At 41.3% G+C, this 26,310-nt stretch overlaps 1 protein-coding gene across 12 annotated transcripts in view; it reads left to right on the top strand.

Annotated features, from left to right (window-relative positions):
• Window positions 1–26,310, top strand: part of DGKI (diacylglycerol kinase iota) — a 461,291-nt gene that overhangs the window by 255,721 nt on the left and 179,260 nt on the right. For all 12 annotated transcript variants that reach the window (XM_089680693.1, XM_089680692.1, XM_089680689.1 and 9 more), the window contains 7 exons: window positions 6,153–6,227; window positions 10,611–10,706; window positions 10,834–10,916; window positions 11,547–11,607; window positions 12,378–12,491; window positions 15,946–16,083; window positions 24,724–24,802. In XM_089680693.1, coding sequence (XP_089536819.1) covers window positions 6,153–6,227; window positions 10,611–10,706; window positions 10,834–10,916; window positions 11,547–11,607; window positions 12,378–12,491; window positions 15,946–16,083; window positions 24,724–24,802 — 646 coding nt within the window. The remainder of the gene's footprint in view (window positions 1–6,152; window positions 6,228–10,610; window positions 10,707–10,833; window positions 10,917–11,546; window positions 11,608–12,377; window positions 12,492–15,945; window positions 16,084–24,723; window positions 24,803–26,310) is intronic.

Raw genomic sequence — 26,310 nt, 5'->3', positions numbered from 1 at the left:
AATCTTTTCTGACCGCTGGAAACTGATCGCTAGAAAACTTAGGTCAAAAACGTCAGTTTAGCTGCTTTTACCTACCACGTTTATGTGCGTTTAGCTGCGTTTATGTTTAGAAGCGGTTTTAAAAGATAACCTCAGGAGCCCCTCCCAAATGCCCAGAATGCACTGAAAAATAGTAAATAATTAACTGTTTCAGACATTTTGTGAGAAATAGAGAGAGCAGAAGCAGAGAGAGCAGTATGTGTTGAGATTACCTGTCTTTTCTGGTTGTATTCACTATGGATCCCATCATGAGCATAATGCAGCACAGTCTACCATTTTTTCCTTCACATGAAACCTAGAACTGACTGCACTGGTGCACTAGGTCCATTTGAATACACGGAAAACGCTATGCGTGCGTTTTTGATGACACAAAAAGCCACTGGACAGCATCTGGATATGGACCAGCCCAAAAATGCATCTAAAAGCAAACGCGCATAAATGCGTTTACACGCGTTTACAAGCGGTTGGCGTTTGAAGCGCCGGTAAACTCTACTCCTGAACGCGATTTTTGTGCTTTCAAAAAAATGCCTGTAACCTCAACTGCCTGTAAACTACTGTAAACGACTATGTGTACATGGACACAGGAAAACATAAAGGAGAGTTCAGGGGCTGCTGGAAAAAAAACACACAGCTGCTCCTAAACTTCAGTTTTGCAGCTGCAGTGTACATGAGCCTTTAGGCTCCACATACAACATGCTGCTTCTTACTAGTTGTAGAGCATCACCACCTAGTGGTAGAAGAACAGCAGAACAAAGCCTGACAAATGACAAGAATTTGAGAATTTATTTTCTTGTGACATATTATAGAACAGAGCTACTCTCCACAATCACAGACTTATAAACAAACAACACAAAAATGTAACAGAGGATATATAAGAGGATAGGTTCAAGAAAATCTGCTTATTTGCTGAGAAAGTACCACGAAGGTAAGACGTATCATAAACAATAGGCATGTTTTATCCCCAAAATAATGCTGCACTATCCCTTTAAATGTTAGAAATAATACTGCGTACAAATTACATACTTATACAATTACATCAGTATTAGTCATATACAGTTACATGATCACTGTACAAAATCAATACATATTAAACATATTTCATTAACTAAATCCAAATGTCCCATAAGAAAAGCAATCTTCCCCAGTATCCACTTAAAATATTCTCCTATGCTTTCCAGATCACCACCATGACAAGGGTGAATCCCAAAATAAAATGAGGTCACTTGTGCACTTTAAATGTATATGCCATTGGATGGATTCAGGGGAGGACTGACCATTTGGAAACTCGGGCACTGCCCGAGGGCCCAGGGTCAGTAGGGGGCCCCATTTTCATAGGCTTTTTTGCGTTTGGGCAAGGACACAGGGGCCCCATCATCCCCTATTGCCTGGGGGCCCATGAGTTGTCAGTCCGCCCCTGGATGGGTTGTAGAAAGCATAAGCCAGCCAGTCACTGCAAAATCTTAGATAACATGTATTGCCACAAACCATGAAAAAAGAAAAGTAGTGTTCCACATAGATAAATACAATGACCTATTTATTAAATAAAGGCAAACATAACACTCACAGATAAAAGCAGAAGTAATAATCTCCTTGTTGCTCAGTCCAGCCACAACAGACGCAATGACGTCAGTGCTCTAATAGTGCATAATAGCTCTATTTTTAAAAAAACTGAAAACTATTTTTTAGAATTACAATAACCTTAAAAATTACAAGAAATTTTAGTATTTAGGTTCAGATCTATTTTAAGGTTGAACACACTGCTATGCACCCTGCTGGCCCCTCACAAATGCCTTGATATGCCTACATTGCAAAGAGAAGCACAGAGACCCAGCGATTACATCACTGGGTCCAATATTAGGTATGTAATGAAAATAGAAATATTTTTTATATTGATTTTCTTTTAGCCTGTTGATGTGGGGGAGGGAGAAACCAGGGAAGCAAAATATAATCAGATTAAATTTCAGCTCTAAGTAATCCCACTGACTGCCCAAAAGTGGAGAATACAGTAGAGGTGTTAACTTTACTCCTTTAACAAATCGAGTTTTTTTTAAACTGCTGTAGCCATTATTTTTTATCCAAACTTCTCTTGGATGTTACAGTTTGCCTCATTGGATCAGCTAATTTGTATTTCCAGTTTAGTGAACCTTTTGTTGAAATATCAAGTTAAAGTGTACCTGTCGCACACAGAAGAGGCAGTAATTTTGTGCACTGAACCAGTACCAATAATATTGGCATTGTAACTTATATGCTTGAAAAACACCAGTGACATCTGTGCAGCAAAAGAAAAAGAATTCATGTCTCCGTATATTTTCTATTCTCAAGAGGAGTCCTGTGTCAGTCGTTTTAGCACAGGAAAAGGCTATCTTCTGTGTTTAGTATTACCATACTGTACATAAAAATGCATTAAAAAAGTGTGTGCAGTAATGTGCATTTGCATGCATTTTTATGTGTGTTGCCTTGCAACAGGAGGCTGACAGCTCCCACAACTATTTGCGTCCATTGACATATAATCACTAAAGCAGCGTTTATCTGCGTGTGACTGGCCCCGGACAGAATTTGATTGTGCCCAGGGCCGATCATTTGTAGTAATTGCTGCTTGAGTGATCACATGCATGCCGCCACCAATAGCTGCAGGAGCAGTTAGCTTCCCAGTGCATATGCCCACAGCTTATCTCCGGGAACCGCAGCTGGGTCTAATCGCTAGTGGCCCCATTTTCAAGTATTAATGGAGACTAATTCCTTATATTAAAACACCTGTACTATACCAGTAATCAAGGTGCTGTGACAGGTAAGGGCAAGGGAGGTAAAAAAAATTAAATGTTTGGTTTTCCTTTAAGAGATTGAATTGGAAGTCTTATTTAAGCCTGCAATAGTCCAGCCTACAATAGTCCAGGTGTCCTCCATGCTGTTGGCCTGCAAAAGAGGCAAATCAGCACCCCAGAATGAGGGACAGAAAAATTGTGCACAACCTATCCTCCGTATAGAGGCAATATTCTGTATAAACTAGGTGGAGCTTATTTGAAATCACAGGACCAAAATATATCTAAACCCAAAAGCAAAAAATGTAATATATTGCAGCTTCCACCAAAGACCACAGTAAAAGCTTCTGGGAGTCTCATCTAGTTTTGTATCAAGCTAGACCAGGGGTGGGCAAACTTTTTGACTTGAGGGCCGCAATGGGTTCATATATTGGACCCGGGGGCCGGACCAAGAGTAGATGAATGATGTGTATGTGTCATCCATAGTAAGTATAGTAATATTCCCCCATAGTAAGCATAGTAATTCATCCCCCATATAGTAATTAATCCCCCATATAGTAATTCATCCCCCCTATAGTAATTCATCCCCCATAGTAATTCATCCCCCATAGTAATTCATCCCCCATATAGTAATTCATCCCCCATAGTAATTCATCCCCCCTATAGTAATTCATCCCCCATAGTAATTCATCCCCCATATAGTAATTCATCCCCCATAGTAATTCATCCCCCATATAGTAATTCATCCCCCATAGTAATTCATCTGGCCTGCAATCACTAAACACTCACAAAAACTCCTAACAGCCTCAGATGCAGTCAAGACAGTTACATATGGGCCAATGTATGTTAAACAGTAATACTTTATTAAACTAAGTTTATTAGTAACAAAATAGATAAACATCCACTAAACCAACCATAAAATAAGGTGACAACATTGTCACTTTAGCACAGCACAGAAGTCTGGACCACACTCACACTAGCAAACTGGATTCTTAAATTTCGCCATTATACTGATATGAAATCTAGATGCCGATAGGTCACTGCCAGTAAACTGCCAAGATTTATTCTCACACCCTCACATCTGCACACAATATTCTGTGTATATCCTTATAGACTTTAAAGGCTATATGGAATTCAGTGCATTTTCCTATCTTTCTATATGCAGCAGCAGCTCAATTCCAGGGACCCCTCAAATCACCTCCACCCGCTGTCACAGTTCATTGCCAGAGCTGCATTAGTATTGCATGCTTGGATATCACAACAGTCATAGGTTTATTAAGTGCATTAGTAGGCTCTACAGTGGTTAATATGATTTATTAATAAAGCTGCAGCTTATAGTAAATGTGACGCAGTTCATCTTCTTTAGAGTAGAAAAAGCAGCATCAGCATATTTCCAAGTCAGTTCTTCTGCTTTAAAGCAACAGTTCATTTGCAGGAGCCTTAGCGTATGTACACACCTTTCATCACGTCTGCCTGCTATCATAATTCACTACCTGGGGACACATTCAAATATATATCATGTTTGTGCCTCTAAACATAGACAAATTGCAGCTTACAAGCCATAAGGTATGGTGGCTGCATTAATTTTCATTTTCCAAGTACATTTTTCTGCAAATACAGAAAATACCAGTTGATCCTGATATAAATCTGTTGTCCTTGTAACTTCCTGTGTAGTGTACTGAAATTTCAAACTATATTATTACCTTTCCAAGTTATTTTCTAAACTACAAAACACCTTCACCCTATGTACTATGGATGCGAGAGGGATGAGGTGATAGGGGGGTGTTTGTAGTCCAAATCAAGAAACAACCTAGGCTGACACTGCTGCTCCTCAATAGATACAAAATGGCTAGTGAGTGTTGTCACCCTAGGACAGGAAGTGTGTTACTGGCAAGATCATCAGGTGAAAATATTTGGGAAAAAAGCCTGAAAAGGAAAGCTTTTGCAGAGCCACATCTAATGACTAATAGGTTATAATATATTACTTTTTAGTTTTTTGGGTTTAGACATGCTAATAGGTGAGGGAGACAGGGCATAACATTACCTTTCCAAAATGCTGTTATACCTTTAAGACTTATTATCACCAGCCACCTTGGGCAGAGTTGTTTAAATAAAATGCAAAGTTAAATAATGTTTAAGTTTAGATAGAAAGAAACAAAAAAACCCAATGCATTGTAGAGCATGTGCACAATACACACCAGTGGCACGCTATGTGTAGATTAATATTCATCTGCTGGTGTGATTGTGGGTGACAGGTGTAACGGAACCGGAACCCAGTCCACACTTGGGTATTTTCCGTTATAATGAAGCTTCCCTGTCCGAACACAAAACCACGGACCACACCCACTGATCATGCAGGAAATAAGACAGCACCAGACTCTCTTAAGACAGGAAGTCAACTCTTTTATTTTTACACAAAACACAATATATATACACAGGGCGGGGAAACACAACCAGGAACAGGAAACACATCATCAGACCGCTCCCATCAGTGGGGAGGGCTACAGGAAACACATCATCAGCCTGCCCCATCAGTGGGAAGGGCTACAGGAAACACCCCCCCCCCACCCAACCAAGACACAGAACAATGGGATGCAGCACATGGCAAAGGACAATGGACAGCCATGTGGCAGAGAATGAAGGACAACACGCCAATACACAATAGACAATCACATCCACACCCTGTACCCCTTAACAGGCACAGGGTGGTTAAACATAAGAATTTGGGAAGATAATACAGGGGTCCCCCCACCCCCAAAAGTCACTCCCGTCACAACAGGAACAAAGAAGAAACAAGGAAACAATGGCATTTTCGACCTTTTACTTATTCACTTTTGTGCAGCATTGTTTTCGAAAGATTATAGGAGCCCCCCCCCCCCCCCCGAAAGTAATTATGCTGTGAAGTAGTAAAAGGGCTTGGGTGGCCAAATGATCATGAGGTCTCTCACAAACATTATTAGGGCCTCCTAGTTAGGCTTAGTTGGACTTGGGGGTAACAATCCAATCCTAAAGAAAAAGAAATGTTATGAAGCCACAGCTGAAAGCCCATCATAGCATTTATAGTCATTGAGTAATTACAGGTGCACTTTAATTTCTGTTTTGACACTTTGCAGAGTTGTTCTGTGCTACCTGTGGCTCTTCAGTAATTGAAGAACTGCAAAGCACAACACAGTATATCAGCCAAAGTCCCTGCATCTAATGAGAATCACTCTGTGCCTCTGAATGGGTATGTGTCTATAAACTATTTTTGTACAGCTGAAAAAGTGACACTGCACATAGAAGAACAGAGGTAAGAATTCAACAATAATGTAAGGGTGATTGTACCATTTAAATGTTTCACCTCTAATTTTGCAGGTCAACTCAAAAAACTCCAGTAGGCGGAAGAAAAGGACGTCATTTAAGAGGAAAGCCAGCAAAAAAGGCTTTGAGGTAAAAATAATTGAAAATGAATATAATTTCAGTAGACTTGCAGTTAAGGTTATATCACATTTTTTACAATTTAGTTATATGTTTTATACAGCAAAGCAGAGAAGTACCTGGGCTGTACAACACTATATTTTTTTCTCATTTGTTCACCAAGTAATGTAAAGCCCAACTAAACATTCAGTTTAGATCAGCTAAAGGTATTTCATGTGCATCAAAACAAGGTGTACAAAGTCTTACCCTAGGTTCACACCTAAGCGTTTTCTGCAGCGTTTTGCAGAAACACACTACAGTCCATTTAACATGATTTTCTATGGGACAGGTTCACATCTCCACGTTTTCACCCGGTGCATTTTTTGGAAAGGGTCAGGGACTTTTTTAAATGCAAAATGTTGCATTTTTGGTTCTATAGATCTCAATGGGAATGCTGCAGAAGATCATGTATTGCTTTTGCTGCATTTTTACCACGTTTTTGATACATTTTGTGTTTAAAATCTGCCTTGCAACAAGAAAAAAAAAAAAACAAGCATCAAAAACACGGCAAAAATGCAAGTGCAAAATGCAATGCAAAATGCAATGCAGAAATGCCTCAAATGCAACCTGCATAGGTGTGAACCTAGACTTAGGCGCCGTTCACACCTATGCAGTTTTCTTTTTGTCCATTTTGCAGTGCTTTTTGCAGTTCGTTTTGCGTTTTTCTACATGCGTTGTTGATGTGTTTTTACTGCGTTTTGTTAAGCTCTTTTTGTTAATGTGGATTTTTTTTTTTGTTGCTGGGCAGAATAAAAATGCAAAACGTGGCAAAAACACACTAACATACATTTCAACAGCTTCTCCATTGAACTCTATTGTAGCAAAAACGCTGCTTTTTGTTTATAAAAAAAGTCCCTGACCCTTTCCAAAAACACAGCAGCTCAAAAAAGCACAGATGTGAACATGTTCCATAGGAAACCATGTTGAATGGACTATGGTGTGTTTTCTGCAAAAATGCACTAAAAACGCATTGGTGTGAACGGAGCCTAACAGTTTGTTTTGGAAAGATGCCACAGCCTGAGTAGAAAAGCCTGTCCCCTGCCAACATGTTTCAGAAAAGAATGCTTGCTCTCTAAACGAAAGCAGTGTTTTCTCTGCATAAGTCTGTTACATCCCCAGCTAAGTCAGAATTAGAGCTGTCCAGTCAACAGAGGGTGTGAGTTCTGCTGATTTCAGAGATACCCGTTCTGAAAAGTAGCCAGCTGACTTAAACTAAAAGCTCAGTTGGGCTTTAAACAGTGATATAGCATTCCTAATGCTGTTCTCAAGAGGAGAGATGCAAACTGGACACCCCTTTTACTGCACAGAGGGGTCCAAAGCAGGAGGTTCAATTTTTATGCTGCCTAAAGCAGTCATTAAATGTGTAATAACCAATTCTGAAAATTGAAGGGCTCCCCCAAGCAAATATAAATCTTCACATCAAATATTTTCATCAGTGAAATACACAAAAAATTATTTTCAGTCTGTGCCATACACAATCCAATATATGTCCCATACACAATCCAATATATTGTGACCAATTCATACAAAAAATCACAATAATGCAAGTGTCCCAGCAAAGTCAAGTCAGTTATTTTACTGTACACTGTGATTCACCACAGCAATCCTACTACCGTGCCCAAATGGGTGTCTCCTCACCTGGCAAAATGAACCTCAATGCTAATAAGGAAGGTCAAATAGTGCTTCAGTGGAAATAGAGATCCTCAGCTATTAGCTCCTCTCTCCAGCACTCTGATCCTCCTCATGCAGTCCTCATAAAGTAGAAGCACAGGGAAAAAGATCACAGTGTAAACCACTTATATATTTATTAAACGAAGATATAATGCACTCATTGGATTTTCCAAAATAAAATGCATCAATATCACAGGGATATTCAGCTCTGCATCAGTAAATATGACAGCAAGATGGAGCCCAGTGCTGACGTACCACCCGCATGATGCATTGTGCCTCTTCCAGGTTTTTCATATATATATTTGTTTACTTTATTGCATTTTATTGCACTTGTTTGTGTTCACATATATTTGTGGAGAGTGAGATACACTAATAGAGTAGGGATTGTTTATCATTAAGATTTTAAATCCTTAAATGTGGTTCAGTACATTTTTTATGGCTTATTTTCCTTTATTTTCACCTGGTGATCTGGCCAGGATCACACATCCTGTCTTAGAGTATTGCCACTCTGAATGGAGGCACAATGGAAACACAATTGGGCAGTACCATTGTCAATCTAGACAGAGAGTTAGTGTTAGATACACTAATAGATGTAGATGGATGTTACTCAAATTATGCCAAATTACAGCTAATGCTTTTAGGCAGTTGCAGCAACAGTTTGGTTTTTTCCTTTTTGGATAAAGGTTTCACATAAATGAATAAAAGCAGATCATTAAAAGCACCCTGTCACTGTTAAATGGTTTGTCTCCATCCTCTGTCACTTTTTCTGGACAGCTTGGTCTGTTAAAGAAAGTTGAAAAATAGCAGACTTACTAATACAGCCACCACATCTACAAATTGGTAAGCTGCAATATAATACATTTCCAAAAACATTTTTTACTACTTATTATATAAAGGAAAAAAGGCCAAAAAACTGAAAGGACCATTTTTTTAATTTTATGTTTTAAAACATATCAAATACAAAAGCCAGGACAGAACAAACACCCCCAAAATGACCAATTTTGGAAAGTAGGCACTTTAATGTGATCTCACTTTTGCCAAAATTTTTTGGACATGAAGAAACATGCTGGTATTAGGGTGGTCAAAAGACACACACTGATATCAAGCAATAGCAATAAAATCCTCCCTTCCCATCAATAATTGGTGTTTAATGATATTTTGAAACACCCCACCTTCCTTTTCTTTGGTAATCAGTGGAACTTTAACCCCCTACCAGCACCACCTTTTAAAATGATCCCAAAATTGTTGGTGGTCAATGGCAACCCAGGTCATAAATTGTGCTGCAGATTTCTCTGCTGATTTGTTTGTACTATTTGACAGTATTAATATGGTTAAAGTGTATGTATTTTTTTTATCTTAGATTGAATACCAAATGGTCAGTCTCCCTATGAATCTTTTATATCAAACTATGTGCTCAGCTGGATGGGATTTTCTTTTACTTCCGGTCTTGGTTATGTGCCAAGCTGGGGAAATTTCATGTCACTTCCTGTTTCCTGTCTTGTTCTCCAAAGTGTACAGAATTACTATCTTAGAGAGCTGTAATAAGGACATGTGTCCCCATTAGAGAATTTTCCCCCACCTCTTGTTTTGATGACAAACTCACTCAATATTTGCTTTCTGTCTCAGTGACAGTGGTCACCAGGTCAAATAGAGGGGGTGAATCTCTCCAACAGGTACACAGGAAAAAAAAACTTAACAGAAGGTATAATCCTTCTCTACTTTATCCAAAACTGTATAACAATTTAACTTATGCAGCATTAGTGAGATTCAGTAAAGCTGGGTACACACAAGCCGAAAATTGTGTGAAAATGGTTGGTTTGTCAGGAACTTTCAGCCCGTGTGTACAGCTCCTTGTCTGACAGAAGCCGATCTCACGGCTGGCTTCTGTTGAACTGGTATGCTGGAAAACCAGCATCTGACTGGCATCCGATCAGCTCTGGCAGCCAATGGCTGTCAATGCTGAACAGTGTGCCCTGGCAGGGAGTGGTCCCCTTGTCAGTACACATTAGCTCAAGTGGGGAGATCGCTTCACTAACATCAGATGTGTTTGTATGGACAACTGTAAGGTTTTTTTTGTTCAGCCCCCTAGGTTGAATGAAAAAACTTCCTGTGTGTACCCAGCATTAGAGCCTTACAACCTAGTCAGTAATTGAAGAGAATGGTTAGCAACCAAAAAGCTATATCTCGTAGTGATTTCCACAGTGAACTTTCCCAATCATTGCTACTGGTTTTGTTTCCGCACACTCTGAACTCTTGGGTGCTAGGAGTTTTCTTCTGTTGATAAAACAAATCAAAAACCCAAGAGAGAACATGCAGCTCCCTTCTGACCTTGAAACTCACACACAGAGATCTGCCTGCCATGGTCCTCAATAGGAAATAGGAAACCCTTTTATATGAAAACTTCAAATAATTCAGGTAAACTGACTCTTTAATTCAATATACTTCAACTTGCTTTATGGAGTCCCTTCACCATTTCTTACAGCTTTTACTTGTAACACTAGAAATATTTACCTTGAGCCTCCCCAAAGATTGCTCTCCTAAATATTTTTACTCTTCCAGTAGTGTATTAAAACTTGCCACCTGCCTGTTGAAATCTGTATCCAGTGAGAATTATGTAACAGTTAGTTATTTCTGTCTTATTAAACGGCATACAAGCTGGACTAAACTCTCCCCTCTGCTATACAGGATATTAAAGGCCGGGCCTTTGTTATAAAACCAATCTCTTCACCTCTCATGAAACCGTTGCTGGTCTTCGTTAACCCAAAAAGTGGAGGAAACCAGGTAAAGATGGCTCATATAAAATATATTCAACTATTTTTATTCTTTACTAGATAATGTTACTATTAATTTGATTTCTGTCCTTGGTTCCCTGCCTCGCTGGCTGTACCATCACTGCATTTTTCTCTAGGGTACAAAAGTGCTGCAGATGTTCATGTGGTTTTTAAATCCACGGCAAGTCTTTGACCTCTCTCAAGAGGGGCCAAGAGAAGCGTGAGTACCCTTTTGACTCCATCATATGTTACTGTAAACTTTTCCTGAGCAGGGCTGTATCACTTCGTTAAATTATTATTAGTAACAATCTAATAATGTTATCAAGATTTTATTGTCATTGTATAAAAACATACAACAACATTTTTATTTTGCATTCCCTGAATGGTACATTAAAGAATTAATACAATTACACAATATTAAAAACCTATATATACATTCATAATAATTAAACTTATGTAAAAAAGAGTCTATATATTATTCAAAAATAAAAACAGAAGAGATAACTAAAGTTAGGAAAATATTTTGGTAATTTAAAAATCAAGTATGTAGAGCATAACGGTTTGTACAGTAAAATACTGTATGCAGTATAATTGCTTGTTGAAAACAGGTTGTCCTGTGGTGTCCTTAGCAATTACCAACCAGGTATTGGCTGTATTATGCTCATCCTCTCTCTCCCCTAGTAGGAACCAGAAATACTATGAGTCAGGACATATTATTCTTTCCTCACTATGAGCTAACACATTACATATGTTGCCCAAATCTCTAGTATTTTATATGGAAGTTTATTTTCAGCTTGTTTTATCATTTGGTATACAAAAAAATCACTTTATTTCCATCTTGGTGTTTTAGGCTTGAACTGTATAGAAAAGTGCCAAATCTACGCATTCTTGCCTGTGGTGGTGATGGGACGGTAAGCATTCAATATCTGTAGCAGTTCAAAGAATTTACTGTAAAATTGCACCAAGATGCATGAGCAGAGATGGCTACTTTAGGCTCAAAAGTAATCAGAGGTGAGCAAACTGTATTTAAAAATCGAACATCCTTCAGCATGATGCTCTGCGCTAAGGATTCTATAAAAACATATTCTCTTGACAGCTACTAGCCAACACTCGGCTGTAAGCAGTCAAAATCATCTGCAGGCTTTCAAACTGTCCTTAAGACCAAAGCCAGTAAATTTTCAGTGTACCTCTGTTTAATGCTGTTGCTGAGCACAAAAGGTTGCTGGAAAAAAGAACACCAGAATAATAGTCATATATTTGAACAGATTGTTTGTACAGGTCTCTGATATTATGCAAAAAGAGGAAGCCCTGCATTAACTTCAAGCTAGGACATGTCACAACCTGGAACTTACACAAGGCTAAGCACTTTCTTCCTACCCCATGTGACAGTGCTGAACAGTGCCCAACCACTTTCACTGTCACTTCAGAGGAAAAGGAATAAGAAACATGATCTGCGCATTTGACCGCCAGGGGACAATGTTCTCTATCTTCATCTTTCTTACACTCACCAGGCTTTATGCTCATTTTATTCTGAATATTTGGCAATATACAAATAGAAGCCTCTCGTATGCATTTTTTTTAGAACTTTTCTCATTGTAAGAGTGGACAAACAATCCATTGTGATGTGTGAGTGTCTGACATTTGTCTCAACCTCAGAATAATACAATTAATTCTATAACAGGTAGGCTGGATCCTTTCTGTCTTGGATGAACTACAGGTGAACCCTCAGCCTCCAGTTGCTGTTTTGCCTCTTGGTACAGGGAATGACCTTGCTCGAACCCTTAACTGGGGAGGGGTAAGTTTGTAAGTAGCCCTGGAGGAAAATCTTGCTGAAAGAAAAATTGTCACCTATAGTAGTAAATGGTCCTTAGCAACCTAGTATGAGATTGTGGGTGCAAGTAGCAGAAAATAGGTTTCTTCTTGAGTTTTCTAGTCTTACTCATTGAAAAATAGTGAGGGATAAGGCTTAGTGAAATTACGATTTTCGCTTACTTGAAATTTCTGCAAAAATTGTGACATTTACACAGGGAGGGGCTGATGGAGGAAGTAGATCCTTCCTTAAGTTGTGTCCAATTAGAGCCAGAAAATTATGTGTTGGAAGTATCCAGGAAAGAGTGCTTGAAGGCACCATTTGGGATCCCAATGGAAAAGATCATCTCCAATGTCTAAGAGGAAAAATCTTCTGAATACTAGGGATATGTATAATAGAAGGGATATGAGCACAGCTTTACATTTTGGAATCTCCCATTGATGTCTGGAGAGGATTGAAGTAGGAAGCATCCATACCCTGGTAACCAATTGTATTCAGAGAGGATATAGAAATGTCTCCCCTTTCAGTAAGGGGACAGATATAGTCGAGGCAGTAAAGTATCTTCGAGGTTCCTTGTGGCTACGTGACTTGAGCACATGAGCACAAAAGTCAACTAACAAAAAGGTTTCCACTTCAGCTGGCTCTGACTCACACTATTACAACATAAATAAGGCACCTTCCTAGGTTCCTGGAGAAGTATTTATGAAACATGTCAAGCCAACTGTGCCATCACCAAGATACACTTTATTGCCAAAAGTATTGGGACGCCTACCTTTTCACGTACATGAACTTTAATGGAATCCCAGTCTCAGTCCGTAGGGTTCAATATTGAGTTGGCCCACCCTTTGCAGCTATAACAGCTTTAACTCTTCTGGGAAGGCTGTCTACAAGGTATAGGAGTATGTCTATCGGAATGTTTGACCAATCTTCCAGAAGTGCATTTGTGAGGTCAGGCACTGATGTCGGACGGACGAGAAGGCCTGGCTCCCAGTCTCCGCTCTAATTTATCCCAAAGGTGTTCTATTGGGTTTAGGTCAGAACCCTATGCAGGCCAGTTAAGTTTCTATACCCCCAACTTGCTCATCCATGTCTTTATGAACCTTGCTTTGTGCATTTGTGCGCAGTCATGTTGGAACAGGAAGGGGCCATCCCCAATGGGAGCATAAAATTGTCCAAAATGTCTTGGTATGCTCACACCTTAAGAGTTCCCTTCACTGGAACTAAGGGGCCAAGCCCAAACCCTGAAAGACAACCCCACACCATAATCCCCCTTCCACCAAACTTTACACTTGGCACAATGCAATCAGTACCGTTCTCCTGGCAACCGCCAAACCCAGACACATCCATGGGATTGCCAGACAGAGAAGCGTGATTTGTCACTCCAGAGAACACGTTTCCACTGCTCTAGAGTTCAGTGGCAGTGTGCTTTACACCACTGCATCCGACACTTTGCATTGCACTTCGTGATGTAAGGCTTGGATGCAGCTGTTTGGATGTGGAAACCCATTCCATGAAGCACTGTACGCACTGTTGTGCTAATCTGAAGGCCACACGATGTTTGGAGGTCTTTAGGTTTTGACTCTGCAGACAGTTGGCGACTTCTGCGCACTTTGCGCTTCAGCATGTTCTCACCCCGCTCTGTCATTTTACGCGGCCTACCACTTTGTGGCTGAGTTGCTGTTGTTCCCAGTTGCTACCACTTTGTTATAATACCACTAACAGTTGACTGTGGAATATTTAGTAGCAAGGAAATTTCATGGATGAACTTATTGCACAGGTGGCAACCTATCACAGTACCACGCTTGAATTCACTGAGCTCCTGAGAGCGACCCATTCTTTCACAAATGTTTGTAGAAGCAGTCTGCATGCCTAGGTGCTTGATTTTATACAACTGTGGCCATGGAGGTGATTGGAACACCTGAGTCCCAGTATCTATATTATACAATGTTGAGAATATGAAACAATGATGTAGTGGGGTCATGCAGAGGTGCTTTCAGTTAGGTGCTGGTTAAAGTGAAAGTCAGCCTATTTTATGAAAAACATAATTTTAATGTGTTTTGAATAAAATATTGATCCCAATTATAACATGATCATAATTTCATTGACCTTAAAAATCCAAGGAAATTTGCTGTTGTCCTTAGTATATTTTCAAAATGACCTGAGAATTTTCTAGTACAGGGGTGGGCAAACTTTTTGACTTGAGGGCCGCAATGGGTTCATATATTAGACCCGGGGGCCGGACCAAGAGTAGATGTATGATGTGTATGTGTCATCCATAGTAAGTATAGTAATATTCCCCCATAGTAAGCATAGTAATTAATCCCCCATATAGTAATTCATCCCCCATATAGTAATTCATCCCCCATAGTAATTCATCCCCCATATAGTAATTCATCCCCCATAGTAATTCATCCCCCATAGTAATTCATCCCCCATATAGTAATTCATCCCCCATAGTAATTCATCCCCCCTATAGTAATTCATCCCCCATAGTAATTCATCCCCCATAGTAATTCATCCCCCATATAGTAGTTCATCCCCCATATAGTAATTCATCCCCCATATAGTAATTCATCCCCATAGTAATTCATCCCCCATATAGTAATTCATCCCCCATAGTAATTCATCCCCCATATAGTAATTCATCCTCCCTATAGTAATTCATCCCCCATAGTAATTCATCCCCCATATAGTAATTCATTCCCCATATTAATTCATCCCCCATATTAAGTCCCCAAGTCCCCCCTGTGTCAATTCACTTACCTTTGCTCCGCGCGTTCCTCTCGCCGTGTTCCCGCGCCGTTCCGGTGTAGCATGAAAATCTGTCTCCTTTGAGGATCTGTCCCCCTCGACGTATCTGCGCATGTGCCAGTTTCAGGCATTAGCAGCCGATCGGCGATCTCCGGCACATGCGCAGATACGTCGAGGGGGACAGATCCTCATAGGAGACAGATTTTCATGCTACACCGGTCTTCAGGGCGGACTGTGAGAGGAGCCTAGCGGGAGCCTAGCTCCGCGGGCCGGATTAAAAGGTCCGCCGGGCCGTAGTTTGCCCATTGCTGTTCTAGTATCTAACAGAAGAAACTGAAATTTGGGCTAAGCTAAGATAACCGGACTAGCCTGCTTTGCCTGCTTACCATAGACTCCTACAAGTTAAGTGGAAAGTGAATAAATTATTGATTTAAAAAATATACTTATCTGGTTTATTTACTAACGTTTGTTCACTCAGAAATTGCCAATCAGCTAACCTCAGCTTGCTCAATTAAGCTTTAGTAATAAAACATGTAAGCTGATTGGTTTCTGTGCAGAAGTGCACAAGACTCTGAGTAAACCAGCTTTAGTAAATAAACCCCTATGTGTCTGTTTAATACTGTTGGTGTGCACAGTATCTAAGGCTTTATGTTTAGTGATCCTTCACACTCTTCTTCCTCCTGATCAGGGTTATACAGACGAACCTGTCTCCAAGATCCTCTGCCATGTGGAAGATGGCACCATAGTGCAGCTGGATCGCTGGAACTTACATGTAGAGAGGAACCCGGATCTTCTTCATGAGGAGCTGGATGATGGGACTCATAAGGTCAGAGGTCAGAGGCTGTGCCCTGGGGTCTGGGGGTTGTAAGGTCTTACAGTCTCAGAATGGAAAATATCAAAGATGTCTTATCGTTAATCTGAACAACCATAGAGGAATGATTGATTCTGTTTGTTAGGTTAAACTGTACACATGTTGGTTATTTACAGTGTTTGGAAAAAATATTCGTACCTCTTGAAATTTTCCACATTTTCTCATGTTACAACCAAAAACGTAAATGTATTTTATTGGGATTTTATGTGATAGACCAGTGGTAGCGAACCTATGGCACGCGTGCCGCAGCGGGCACACAGAGTCCTCTCTGTTGGCACATGAGCCAAGTTGTCCCAGCATCACCCCTGCAGCTGCGCATCAGATAACAGAGCACATAGGGGCCATGTGCATGCTCGGAAAGGAGTAGCAGCGCCAGGTGATGATGTCCAGAGCCGAAACTCATTAGCTGCAACTTGTCCGAGCTTTCGCATGGCAGGTAAGTGCACTGCCAAGGATATATATATTGGACTGGCTGGGCGTTTTAACACATTCGTTTTTATTAACACACGATTTTAGCTTGTGCTGGTGGTCAGTGGAACTTTGCCCCCTTGTGCTGGTGGTCATTGGAACTTTGCCCCCTTGTGCTGGTGGTCATTGGAACTTTGCCCCCTTGTGCTGGTGGTCATTGGAACTTTGCCCCCTTGTGCTGGTGGTCAGTGGAACTTTGCCCCCTTGTGCTGGTGGTCAGTGGAAGCTCTTTTAATGTACGGGTTGTTTTTTCTAAACTAAAACCTCAGTATTCAGGTTTAATTGCAGTGTTGGCACTTTGCGATAAATATGTGTGTTTTGGGTTGCAGTTTGAGCACTCGGTCTCTAAAAGGTTTGCCATCACTGTGATAGACCAACACAAAGTGGCACATAATTGTGAAGTAGAAAGAAAATGATAAATGGTTTTCAAAGGTTTTTACAAATAAATATGTGAAAATTGTGGCGTGCATTTGTATTCAGCCCCCCTGAGTCAATACTTTGTAGAACCACCTTTCGCTGCAATTACAGCTGCAAGTCTTTTTGGGGATGTCTCTACCAGCTTTGCACATCTAGAGAGTGAAATTTTTGCCCATTCTTCTTGCAAAATAGCTCAAGCTCTATCAGATTGGATGAAGAGTGTCTGTAAACAGCAATTTTCAAGCCTTCAGATTCTCAATTGGATTTAGGTCTGGACTTTGACTTGACCATTCTAACACATGAATATGCTTTGATCTAAACCATTCCATTGTAGCTCTGGCTGTATGTTCAGGGTTCTTATCCTGCTGGAAGGTGAACCTCCGCCCCAGTCTTAAGTCTTTTGCAGACTCTAACAGGCTTTCTTCTAAGATTGCCCTGTATTTGGCTCCATCCATCTTCCCATCAACTCTGACCAGCTTCCCTGCCCCTGCTGAAGAAAAGCATCCCTACAACATGTGAAGAGGAGTTCGTAGGGAGTATCTGCCTTGGAGAGCAGTGGAGGGACACAGTGGGAATAGGCACTAGAGCAGCACTTCCAAGAGTAGAAGCAGACTCTGGGCAGGACAGAAGAGAACAAGAAGTGCAGTACCTCCACATGTTTATTGATGAAAACGGTTAAAACCACAGATGATAAGGCTCAGGCATTTTAAAATGTCAATGCAGGGCTCCTGTCACTGTCTTCTGGAGTTCACTTTGCTGGCCAACAGCAGCAGGGGGAGCTCAGGTGCAATTCCATGATGGCTGCCACTCTTCCTGAGCCTCCGTGAAACGTGGAATGCACGTCCCGGAAGTGACGTCAAAGGTGGTCGGTAAAGCGTTTTGGAGCATGGGCAATCGGTCTTTCATCAAGATGGTCTTGATTAAGGAGCGATTGCACATGCTCCGAAACTTAAAACCTTTTGAAAACCATTTATAATTCTTCCACTTCACAATTGTGTGCCACTTTGTGTTGGTCTGTCACATACAATCCCAATAAAATACATTTAAGTTTTTGGTTGTAACATGACAAAATGTGAAAAATTTCAAGGGGTGTGAATATTTTTTCAAGGCACTGTAAATGGATATCCAGTATAGCTGAAAGTGGATGTACCTCTGTGCTTCCCATACATGTTTGCTTCTTGCTAAAATAATAAAGGGCAAAGTTTCATGTATTATACTAAACTTTATGCGACAAAGAAGCAGGTTCCCTACTCCACCCAGTTGTGCAATAGATGGGGTTGTAATCTGGTTTCTGTTAAAAAAAAAACATTCAATAGAAACCGTAAAACATTAAAGTGCTGTAGTATTTGATTACAGTGCATTTATAATGGTTAGCCCTTCTTTTTTTTCACAAACGACTTCATCCAGGGAAGAAGATAAAGATTTCTTAAAGTGGTAGTAAACTAATTTTTTTATACTTTTACCTACAAGTAAGTATAATAAAGCTTACCTGTAGGTAAAATGAATATCGCCTAAACGTGCACCGCTTAGGAGATATTCTAGTGAGCTTTGTGTGTCGCAGCCACAGCTTTCGCACGCATGTGTGGAAGTGACATCATTCTGGCTTCGGCTATTCAAGCAGCCACAACCCAGGAACCCGGAAGGAAAACCGGGTGAAGATGGAAGCCTCTGCAGCGATGACAGCGCACCGCTGGAGGGCTTCGTTCTCCGGTACTGTAAGTCTTTCATATTGTGCATGACATGTATGACATTACCTTGCAGGGGAAAACCTTTTTTTTCTTTAGGTTTACTACCGCTTTAAAGAATGAAGGGGATTATTAAGGAAATACCTATGTTTCTTTTTTTAGTTTTAACAGTTTAAGTTTTACCCCTGTAATACATACTGTATATGTGTACCTATGATCAAATGCTGCAGTGATCTTGTTAATACCTCTTGATAAAAGGCCAACACAGTTCCAAATGAACTACAGGTTACACTGAAGCCAAACTCCAGGCAAAGCAACAGATACATATTTGTAAATAATCTTCACTGCCAAACGATTAGTATTCATTCTGGCCACTTTTGTGATTTATACATCTCTGTCACACAACACACCACTTTCTCTGTTAAGGCTCATACACACCAGCGTGCATTAAGGTAAGCATAATGCAAGCCCTGGGTGCGTTATGCATGCACGCTGTGATCCATTGTTAAAACACATTGCAGTGCTTGCTTTCCTCTTTCTGAACTTTATATAACTTACATTTCACTTAACTCATTGCATGGCAGTGCAACACAATGCATTATAGCACGTTGGAACACAATACGCAAAAATACAGTGCGTTAATATGAAGCAATAAGACATAGAGTGAGGAACAGAAGTATTTGAACACCCTGTGATTTTGCAAGTGCTCCCACTTAGAAATCATAGAGGGGTCTGAAGGAGTGGCTCCGTAAGAAGCATATCAAGGTTCTGGAGGGGCCTAGCCAGTCTCCAGACCTAAATCCAATAGAACATCTTTGGAGGGAGCTGAAACTCCGTGTTGCTCAGCGACAGCCCCGAAACCTGACAGATCTAAAGGAGATCTGTGTAGAGGAGTGGGCCAAAATCCCTGTTGCAGTGTGTGCAAACCTGGCCAAGAACTACAGGAAACGTTTGTAATTGCAAACAAAGGCTTCTGTACCAAATATTAACACTGATTTTCTCAGATGTTCAAATACTTATGTTCAGCAGTGCAAGACAAATAAATTCTTTAAAAATCATACAATGTGATTTTTTTTTTAATTCTGTCTCTCAGAATGGGAATGCACATACAATGTGAATTTCAGACCCCTCCATGATTTCTAAGTGGGAGAACTTGCAAAATCGCAGGGTGTTCAAATACTTCTGTTCCTCACTGTACATTTCCTTGTCTGTACATTGAGATTGCTGCCCAATGCAGACTAAAGGGGCTGTTGTGAATGAGCGCTTTGAATTTAGGAATACATTGCTGTGAACTCCTCTGTCCACAGATTGCTGATGGACTAGACAGTGAGAGAGTAGCAAAACACTGATACGTCAGCATGCAGACAAGCATAAAGTAGACCTGATTAGCTCCTAGTGCTGCCACTTATTTTCCCCTGTGAGTGTGCTGTGTGTAGGATAATAAGCAGCTGATATCAAGACAGGTTCAGGTACTTAAGCAAGTTGTATGTTAAAATACGTTAAGGGCTCTTGCGCATGGATGGCTGAGCTCGTACAGCATTCAATGTTCTAACTTTTGCATGCTATACTGGCATGTGCCTGAGTACAGCAGCACACAGCTATTCAAGTCTATGGGATGGTATACACTGCACCTGAGCGTTCCTGGCAGGGAAAAGATGCTGGCATTTACATTGTAAAGGCTCACCTGTGTGCAAGAATACATGACTCGATTATATTTGCCTGAAGTTCAGCTTAAAGTAATTGGTGTTACCCACTGATGCATCAAATAACCAACTGTAAAATACCGTATTATCACGATATTTTGTTAACTTGTATTGATGAGAAATGTTCAGATAGAAAGTCCTTCCAACTCTTGCATAAACTCAAAAATTGATTTAATAATAATGTTGCATAAAATTAGAAATAAAATATTGGAATATAGAATGTTTAAATAATGTCCAAAAAATATAGTTAAGTTCTTGATAATAAGATTGTATATATGTATATGTGTGTGTGTGTGAGTTGTATCGCATCAAGGCTTCTAGCAAAGAGTGCTTCTCTGTCTTTGTTCTGCTGTATTAAGAGCTTCAGCCCCCACCATCCTAAAAATGGGCTGGTCTACTTTACTTGTAGTTCTACAAAGATAATTGATTACAACAGATGTATATAAAACAAAACCTCCAGTCTACTTCTCCCTTCCTCCCCTTGGAGTCTGAATGTAACTTTAGCTTACATAGATGAGGGAAGATGGGGGAAGGTATAGCTAGACAATTTACTACCACATGTGGCTTGAATGTAAAGAACAAGCCCATATATATTCACAGACTGTGTAAAGTCTATTTAGGTTACTTTTCCCAATCTAGATCAAATAGAAATATAATAACTCAATTATTCTATTGAGATCCAACTCATTCATACATATGTTAGCACTGTTAATAAGAAGATATTAGTTAAGGAAAGCTTCTAACACCAACACAACCCAATTTCAGAAACCTATGAGCAATCTGTATTAGTATGGTTGATTTATGAGAATTAAGAGGAGCCTAAAATGTCTGCAGTTTATGCAGTCTGAATTTTCTACACTAGATGGCACCATAGGAATAGAAATGACTAACAGACTATTTGCTGTGTAATAAATGAAAAAAAGCTCAACATGGTACAAATCAGTATCTGATTGTGTAGAGCAGCCTTTCTCAACCTCTCAAGAAGGAGGAACCTTTGGTATAACTTTCAGGTCTCAGGGAAACCCTGCCACTACATTTCTTTTATGCTGGGCTTTTCAGAATAACAAATGCAATACTTCAGAGGTTAAATGAACAATTTACTGTCGTTTAACACTTTTGGTAGTTAAATAATACATTTTTACTGAGGAGGAAAGAGGGACAAAGGGGTTTGGGTCCAAAAGAGGGGCAATTTCTTCAAATAAGGGACAGTTGGGAGCTATACAATAGTTACAGTATATCTCTAGCTCATTATTATTATACTATTATTATACAGTATTTATAAAGCGCCAATAGTTCGCTCAGCGCTGTACATTACAAAAGGGAGACAGAACATGTGACAGAACAATACCAATACAATGCAAAACATGAGGGGATCAAGGGCCCTGCTCTTTCGAGCTTACAATCTAGGAGGGAGGGGGTGGTGGCACAGGAGGAGATAGCTGTGGGGGATGGAGTGGTAGGAAGAGTGGAGGAGGTCGGCAAGTTAGCAGGGGGTGGGGTAGGCTTCCCTGAAGAGATGGGTTTTCAGGGTGCGCCTAAAGGAGAGGAGAGTAGGTGATAATCTGATGGGTTGGGGCAGGGAGTTCCAGAGGATGGGTGACACCCTGGAGAAGTCCTGGAGGCGGGCATGGGAGGAGGAGACCAGGGAACTAGAGAGAAGGAGGTCTTGTGAGGAGCGGAGTGTGCGTGCTGGGCGGTACTTGGATATTAGGTCAGTGATGTAGTTCGGGGCAGTATGGTGGACAGCTTTGTACGTCAGCGTTAGGATTTTGAATTTGATCCGTTGCGCAATCGGAAGCCAGTGGAGGGATTGGCAGAGGGGGGTGGCGGAGACAGTGCGGTTGGAAAGGTGAATGAGTCTGGCAGCCGTGTTCAGGATGGACTGAAGAGGGGATAGCCAGCGACGAGGCAGGCCAGTGAGGAGGGAGTTGCAGTAGTCGAGTCGTGATATGATGAGGGAGTGGATGAGCTGTTTAGTGGTTTCTGGGGTTAGGAACGTGCGGATTTTGGCGATGTTGCGGAGGTGGAGTCTGCACGAGTTTGTTAAAGATTGGACTTGGGGCTGGAAGGATAGGTTGGAGTCCAGAATGACACCCAGTACTCTGGCCTGCAGGGCGGGTTTGATGGTAGCGTTGTTGGATGTGATGGAGAAATCAATGGGGGGTGGTGTCCGGGCTGGGGGGAAGACAAGAAACTCGGTTTTGGAGAGGTTCAATTTAAGGAAGTGGAGCGACATCCAGTCTGATATGTCGCTCAGTAGGTGTGTGATTCGGGCTGAGACCAAGGGGGTGAGGTGGGGGGTTGAGAGATAGATTTGTGTGTCGTCGGCATAGAGGTGGTAGTTGAAGCCGTGAGAGTGTATGAGTTGGCCAAGGGAGGAGGTATAGATGGAGAAGAGAAGGGGCCCGAGGACAGAGCCTTGAGGGACCCCAACAGAGAGGGGGAGTGAGGGGGAGGTGGTAGCATTATAGGTAACGCTGAAGGAGCGTTGTGACAGGTAGGATGAGAGCCAGGAGAGAACAGAATCTCTGAGGCCGAGGGAGTGTAGTTTTTTGAGGAGAAGGGGGTGGTCGACTGTGTCAAAGGCCGCAGAGAGGTCAAGGAGTAGGAGCACTGAATAGTGGCCATTAGCTTTGGCGGTTAGCAGGTCGTTGGAGAGTTTGAGTAAGGCAGTTTCGGTGGAGTGTAGGGGACGGAAGCCGGACTGTAGGGGATCGAGGAGGTTGTTGTCGTTGAGGTGAGAGCATAGGCGGGTGTAGACTAGGCGCTCGAGGAGTTTAGATGTAAATGGGAGCAGGGAGATGGGTCTGAGGTTGTTCGGGTCGTTGGGGTCCAGGGAGGGCTTTTAAAGTATGGGGGTGATGTGTGCATGTTTCAGAGGGGAGGGGAAAGTGCCTGAGGAGAGGGAGAGATTGAAGATGTGGGTGAGGGAGCGTAGGATGGAGGAGGAGGAAGGTCGTAGGAGTTGTGAGGGGATAGGGTCGAGGGGGCAGGTGGTGAGGCGGGCATCAGAGAGGATCTTGGAGACTTCCTCGATGGTAGTAAGGTCAAAGGTGTGGAGTGTTGGGGGAGCTTCAGTATGAGGAATGTAGGGTGGGGTGGAAGAGGAGGTCAGAGCAGTGGTGGGGCTGTGGGAGAGGGGTGATTATTCATTAGTACGATGGTCAGTGGGAATAACACCTCCCTTATAGATAGCTAAAAACATCATTGGTGTCAGTGTTAATTTACCTGAAAGGCAGGTAGTACACATTGCTCAAGAAATCCTTAGCAACCTCTGGAAGAACCCTAGGGTTCCATGGAACTGCTTTGAGAATGCCTGGTAGAGAGTGTATGTCTTGCTTCAGATTTAGGTAGAGACCATATAACTATATGTACACATCAGTTCACACCAGCCTCTGCCCCAGAGGAGCTCACAATCACTAATTAAAGCTTCTTTATCAAACTCCTTCCAGGCACACACTAGGTCACACGTATCAAATATCCTTTAATAGTCTCTTGTGAGGTCCCAAAAGTTTCTGTCCTTTTTTTATGTTTCAACTCTCTTCAGTGGTAAAAGAGTTAGTTGAAGGTAAAAAAAGCTTTGGTTTTAATCACTTTTGTGGCATCAACAAGTGGACTGTGTGGGATCTATGGAAATGGTGGCACAGGATTATACTTTCTAACAAGCCCTTTGTATAATTTCCGTCACTTTCTGTCCCAGTGACTACAATTTAACCGAGCAGGGCCAGGAAAATCTGCAACAATGACACACACACTAAAGAAAATTATTTTTATTTTTGCCTGTGTTGGTGTTGGAAAGTTCTCATCATTTTCTGTCTGGTAAAACGCTCTCAGCAATTAAGTGAGGGAAATCTCTCTAATGGAACTTTGGCTAGCATGAAAACCTGACTGGGATTCTAAGCTTTTCATGCTCTATACAAATAAGAAAAATAATTGGCTTGGCATACACTTAGGCTGGGTTCACACCTTTGTGCTGCAGAAATGTAGATGTTAATGCAATGTGTGAAAATGCATGTGTCGCACTTTGGGGTGCTGTACTGTCATTCATTCTTAAAGGCAACCCAACACACTTTGGAAATGCATGTGCATTTTAGTGTACCTTAAGGCACTGTGCATTGTGGTGCGCTTCCTTTCAAAAAAAGAATACATGCAGCTTTTTTGGTTTATTTTAGTGAATTAGGGAACCGAATCAATTGAACCCAACTTTATGAATACATTATCTTCTCACCTAAATTACAGATCCCCATAATGCATGCTTGCTGTACTATTTCATTTGTTTCTGCGTTAGGCCATCTCACATTGTTTTCTGTCCTTCTTTTCAGCTACCACTAAATGTATTTAATAATTACTTCAGTCTGGGGTTTGATGCACATGTGACCTTGGAGTTTCACGAGTCCAGAGGTGAGTGGGACTTTTATTTTTACACGTACCTCTGTGTAGAATGAACTGTGCCTATGTACTGTTGTGTTCCCTCATTACTGGAACAATGCCACCCAATATGGGATAACGTTTGTAAATTCCATTTTAAACCCAAAAGCAAGCATGTATTATGTTGCAACATACCAAGTCATAGATATGATGCCTGCATTAGTATTATTTCTTTAGGGTTTCTTTCCTCTATTTTCACCTGGTGATCTGGCCAGTTAGTCTGTTTGTTTCCAAAAGAACAAGCTCTCTTGCAGATGTATCAGTTAAAGGGATGAGACAAACCATTTAACGCTGGCAGAGGTGCTTACAATGATCAGCTTTTATTTATTAATGTAAAACCTTTATCCCAAGAGGAAAAAAAGTGTTGCTGTAACTGCTTATAAAGTATTAGCTGGAGTTTGGCTCCAATTTGTTAGTGTATCTAAATTTGCTAGTACATACACTAAATTGCCAAAAGTATTGGGAAACCCCTCCAAATCATTGGATTCATGTGTCCAATCATGTCCATGGCCACAGGTATACAGTATAAAATCAAGCACCTAGGCATGCAGACTGTTTCTACAAACATTTGTGAAAGAATGGATCGCTCTCAGGAGCTCAGTGAATCCAAACGTGGTACCGTGATAGGTTGCCACCTGTGCAATAAGTCCATCCATCAAATTTCCATGATACTAAATATTCCATGTTCAACTGTTAGTGGTACTATAACAAATAGGAAGCAACTGGGAGCAACAGCAATTCAGCCACCAAGTGGTAGGCCATGTAATATGACAGAGCAGGGTCAGTACATGCTGAAGTGCGCAGAAGTCGCCAACTGTCTGCAGAGTTAATACCTAAAGACCTCCAAACTTTGTGTGGCCTACAGATTAGCAAAACAACATTGCGTAGAGAGCTTCATGGAATGGGTTTCCATGGCTGACCAGCTGCATCCAAGCCTTACATCACCAAGTGCAATGCAAAGCATCGGATGCAGTGGTGTAAAGCACGCTGCCACTGGACTCTAGAGCAGTGGAGACGTGTTCTTGGGAGTGAAGAATACTTCTCTGTCTGGCAATCTGATAGAATTGTCTGGGTTTGGCGGTTGTCAGGAGAACGGTACTGGACTGACGGCATTGTGCCAAGTGTAAAGTTTGGTGGAGGTGGGATTATGGTGTGGGGTTGTTTTTCAGGGGTTGGGCTTGGTCCCTTAGTTCCAGTGAAGGGAACTCTTAAGGCACCAGCATACCAAGACATTTTGGACAATTTCATGCACCCAACCTTGTGGAAACAGTTTGCGGATGACCCCTTCCAAGATGACTGCACACCAGTGCACAAAGCAAGGTCCTGACCTCAACCTGACAAAACACCTTTGGGATGAATTAGAGCGGAGACTGGGAGCCAGGCCTTCTCGTCCGACATCAGTGTCTGACCTCACAAATGCGCTTCTAGAAGAACGGTCAAACATTCCCATAGACACACTCCTAAACCTTGTGGACAGCCTT

This window comes from Staurois parvus, unplaced genomic scaffold (genome assembly GCF_062004578.1).
Source record: "Staurois parvus isolate SC_StPar_1 unplaced genomic scaffold, SC_StPar_1.0 ptg000249l, whole genome shotgun sequence".
Lineage (NCBI taxonomy): Eukaryota > Metazoa > Chordata > Amphibia > Anura > Ranidae > Staurois > Staurois parvus.
Note: the sequence above shows the minus strand (reverse complement) of the source record. Positions and strands in the feature narration are given on the sequence as shown.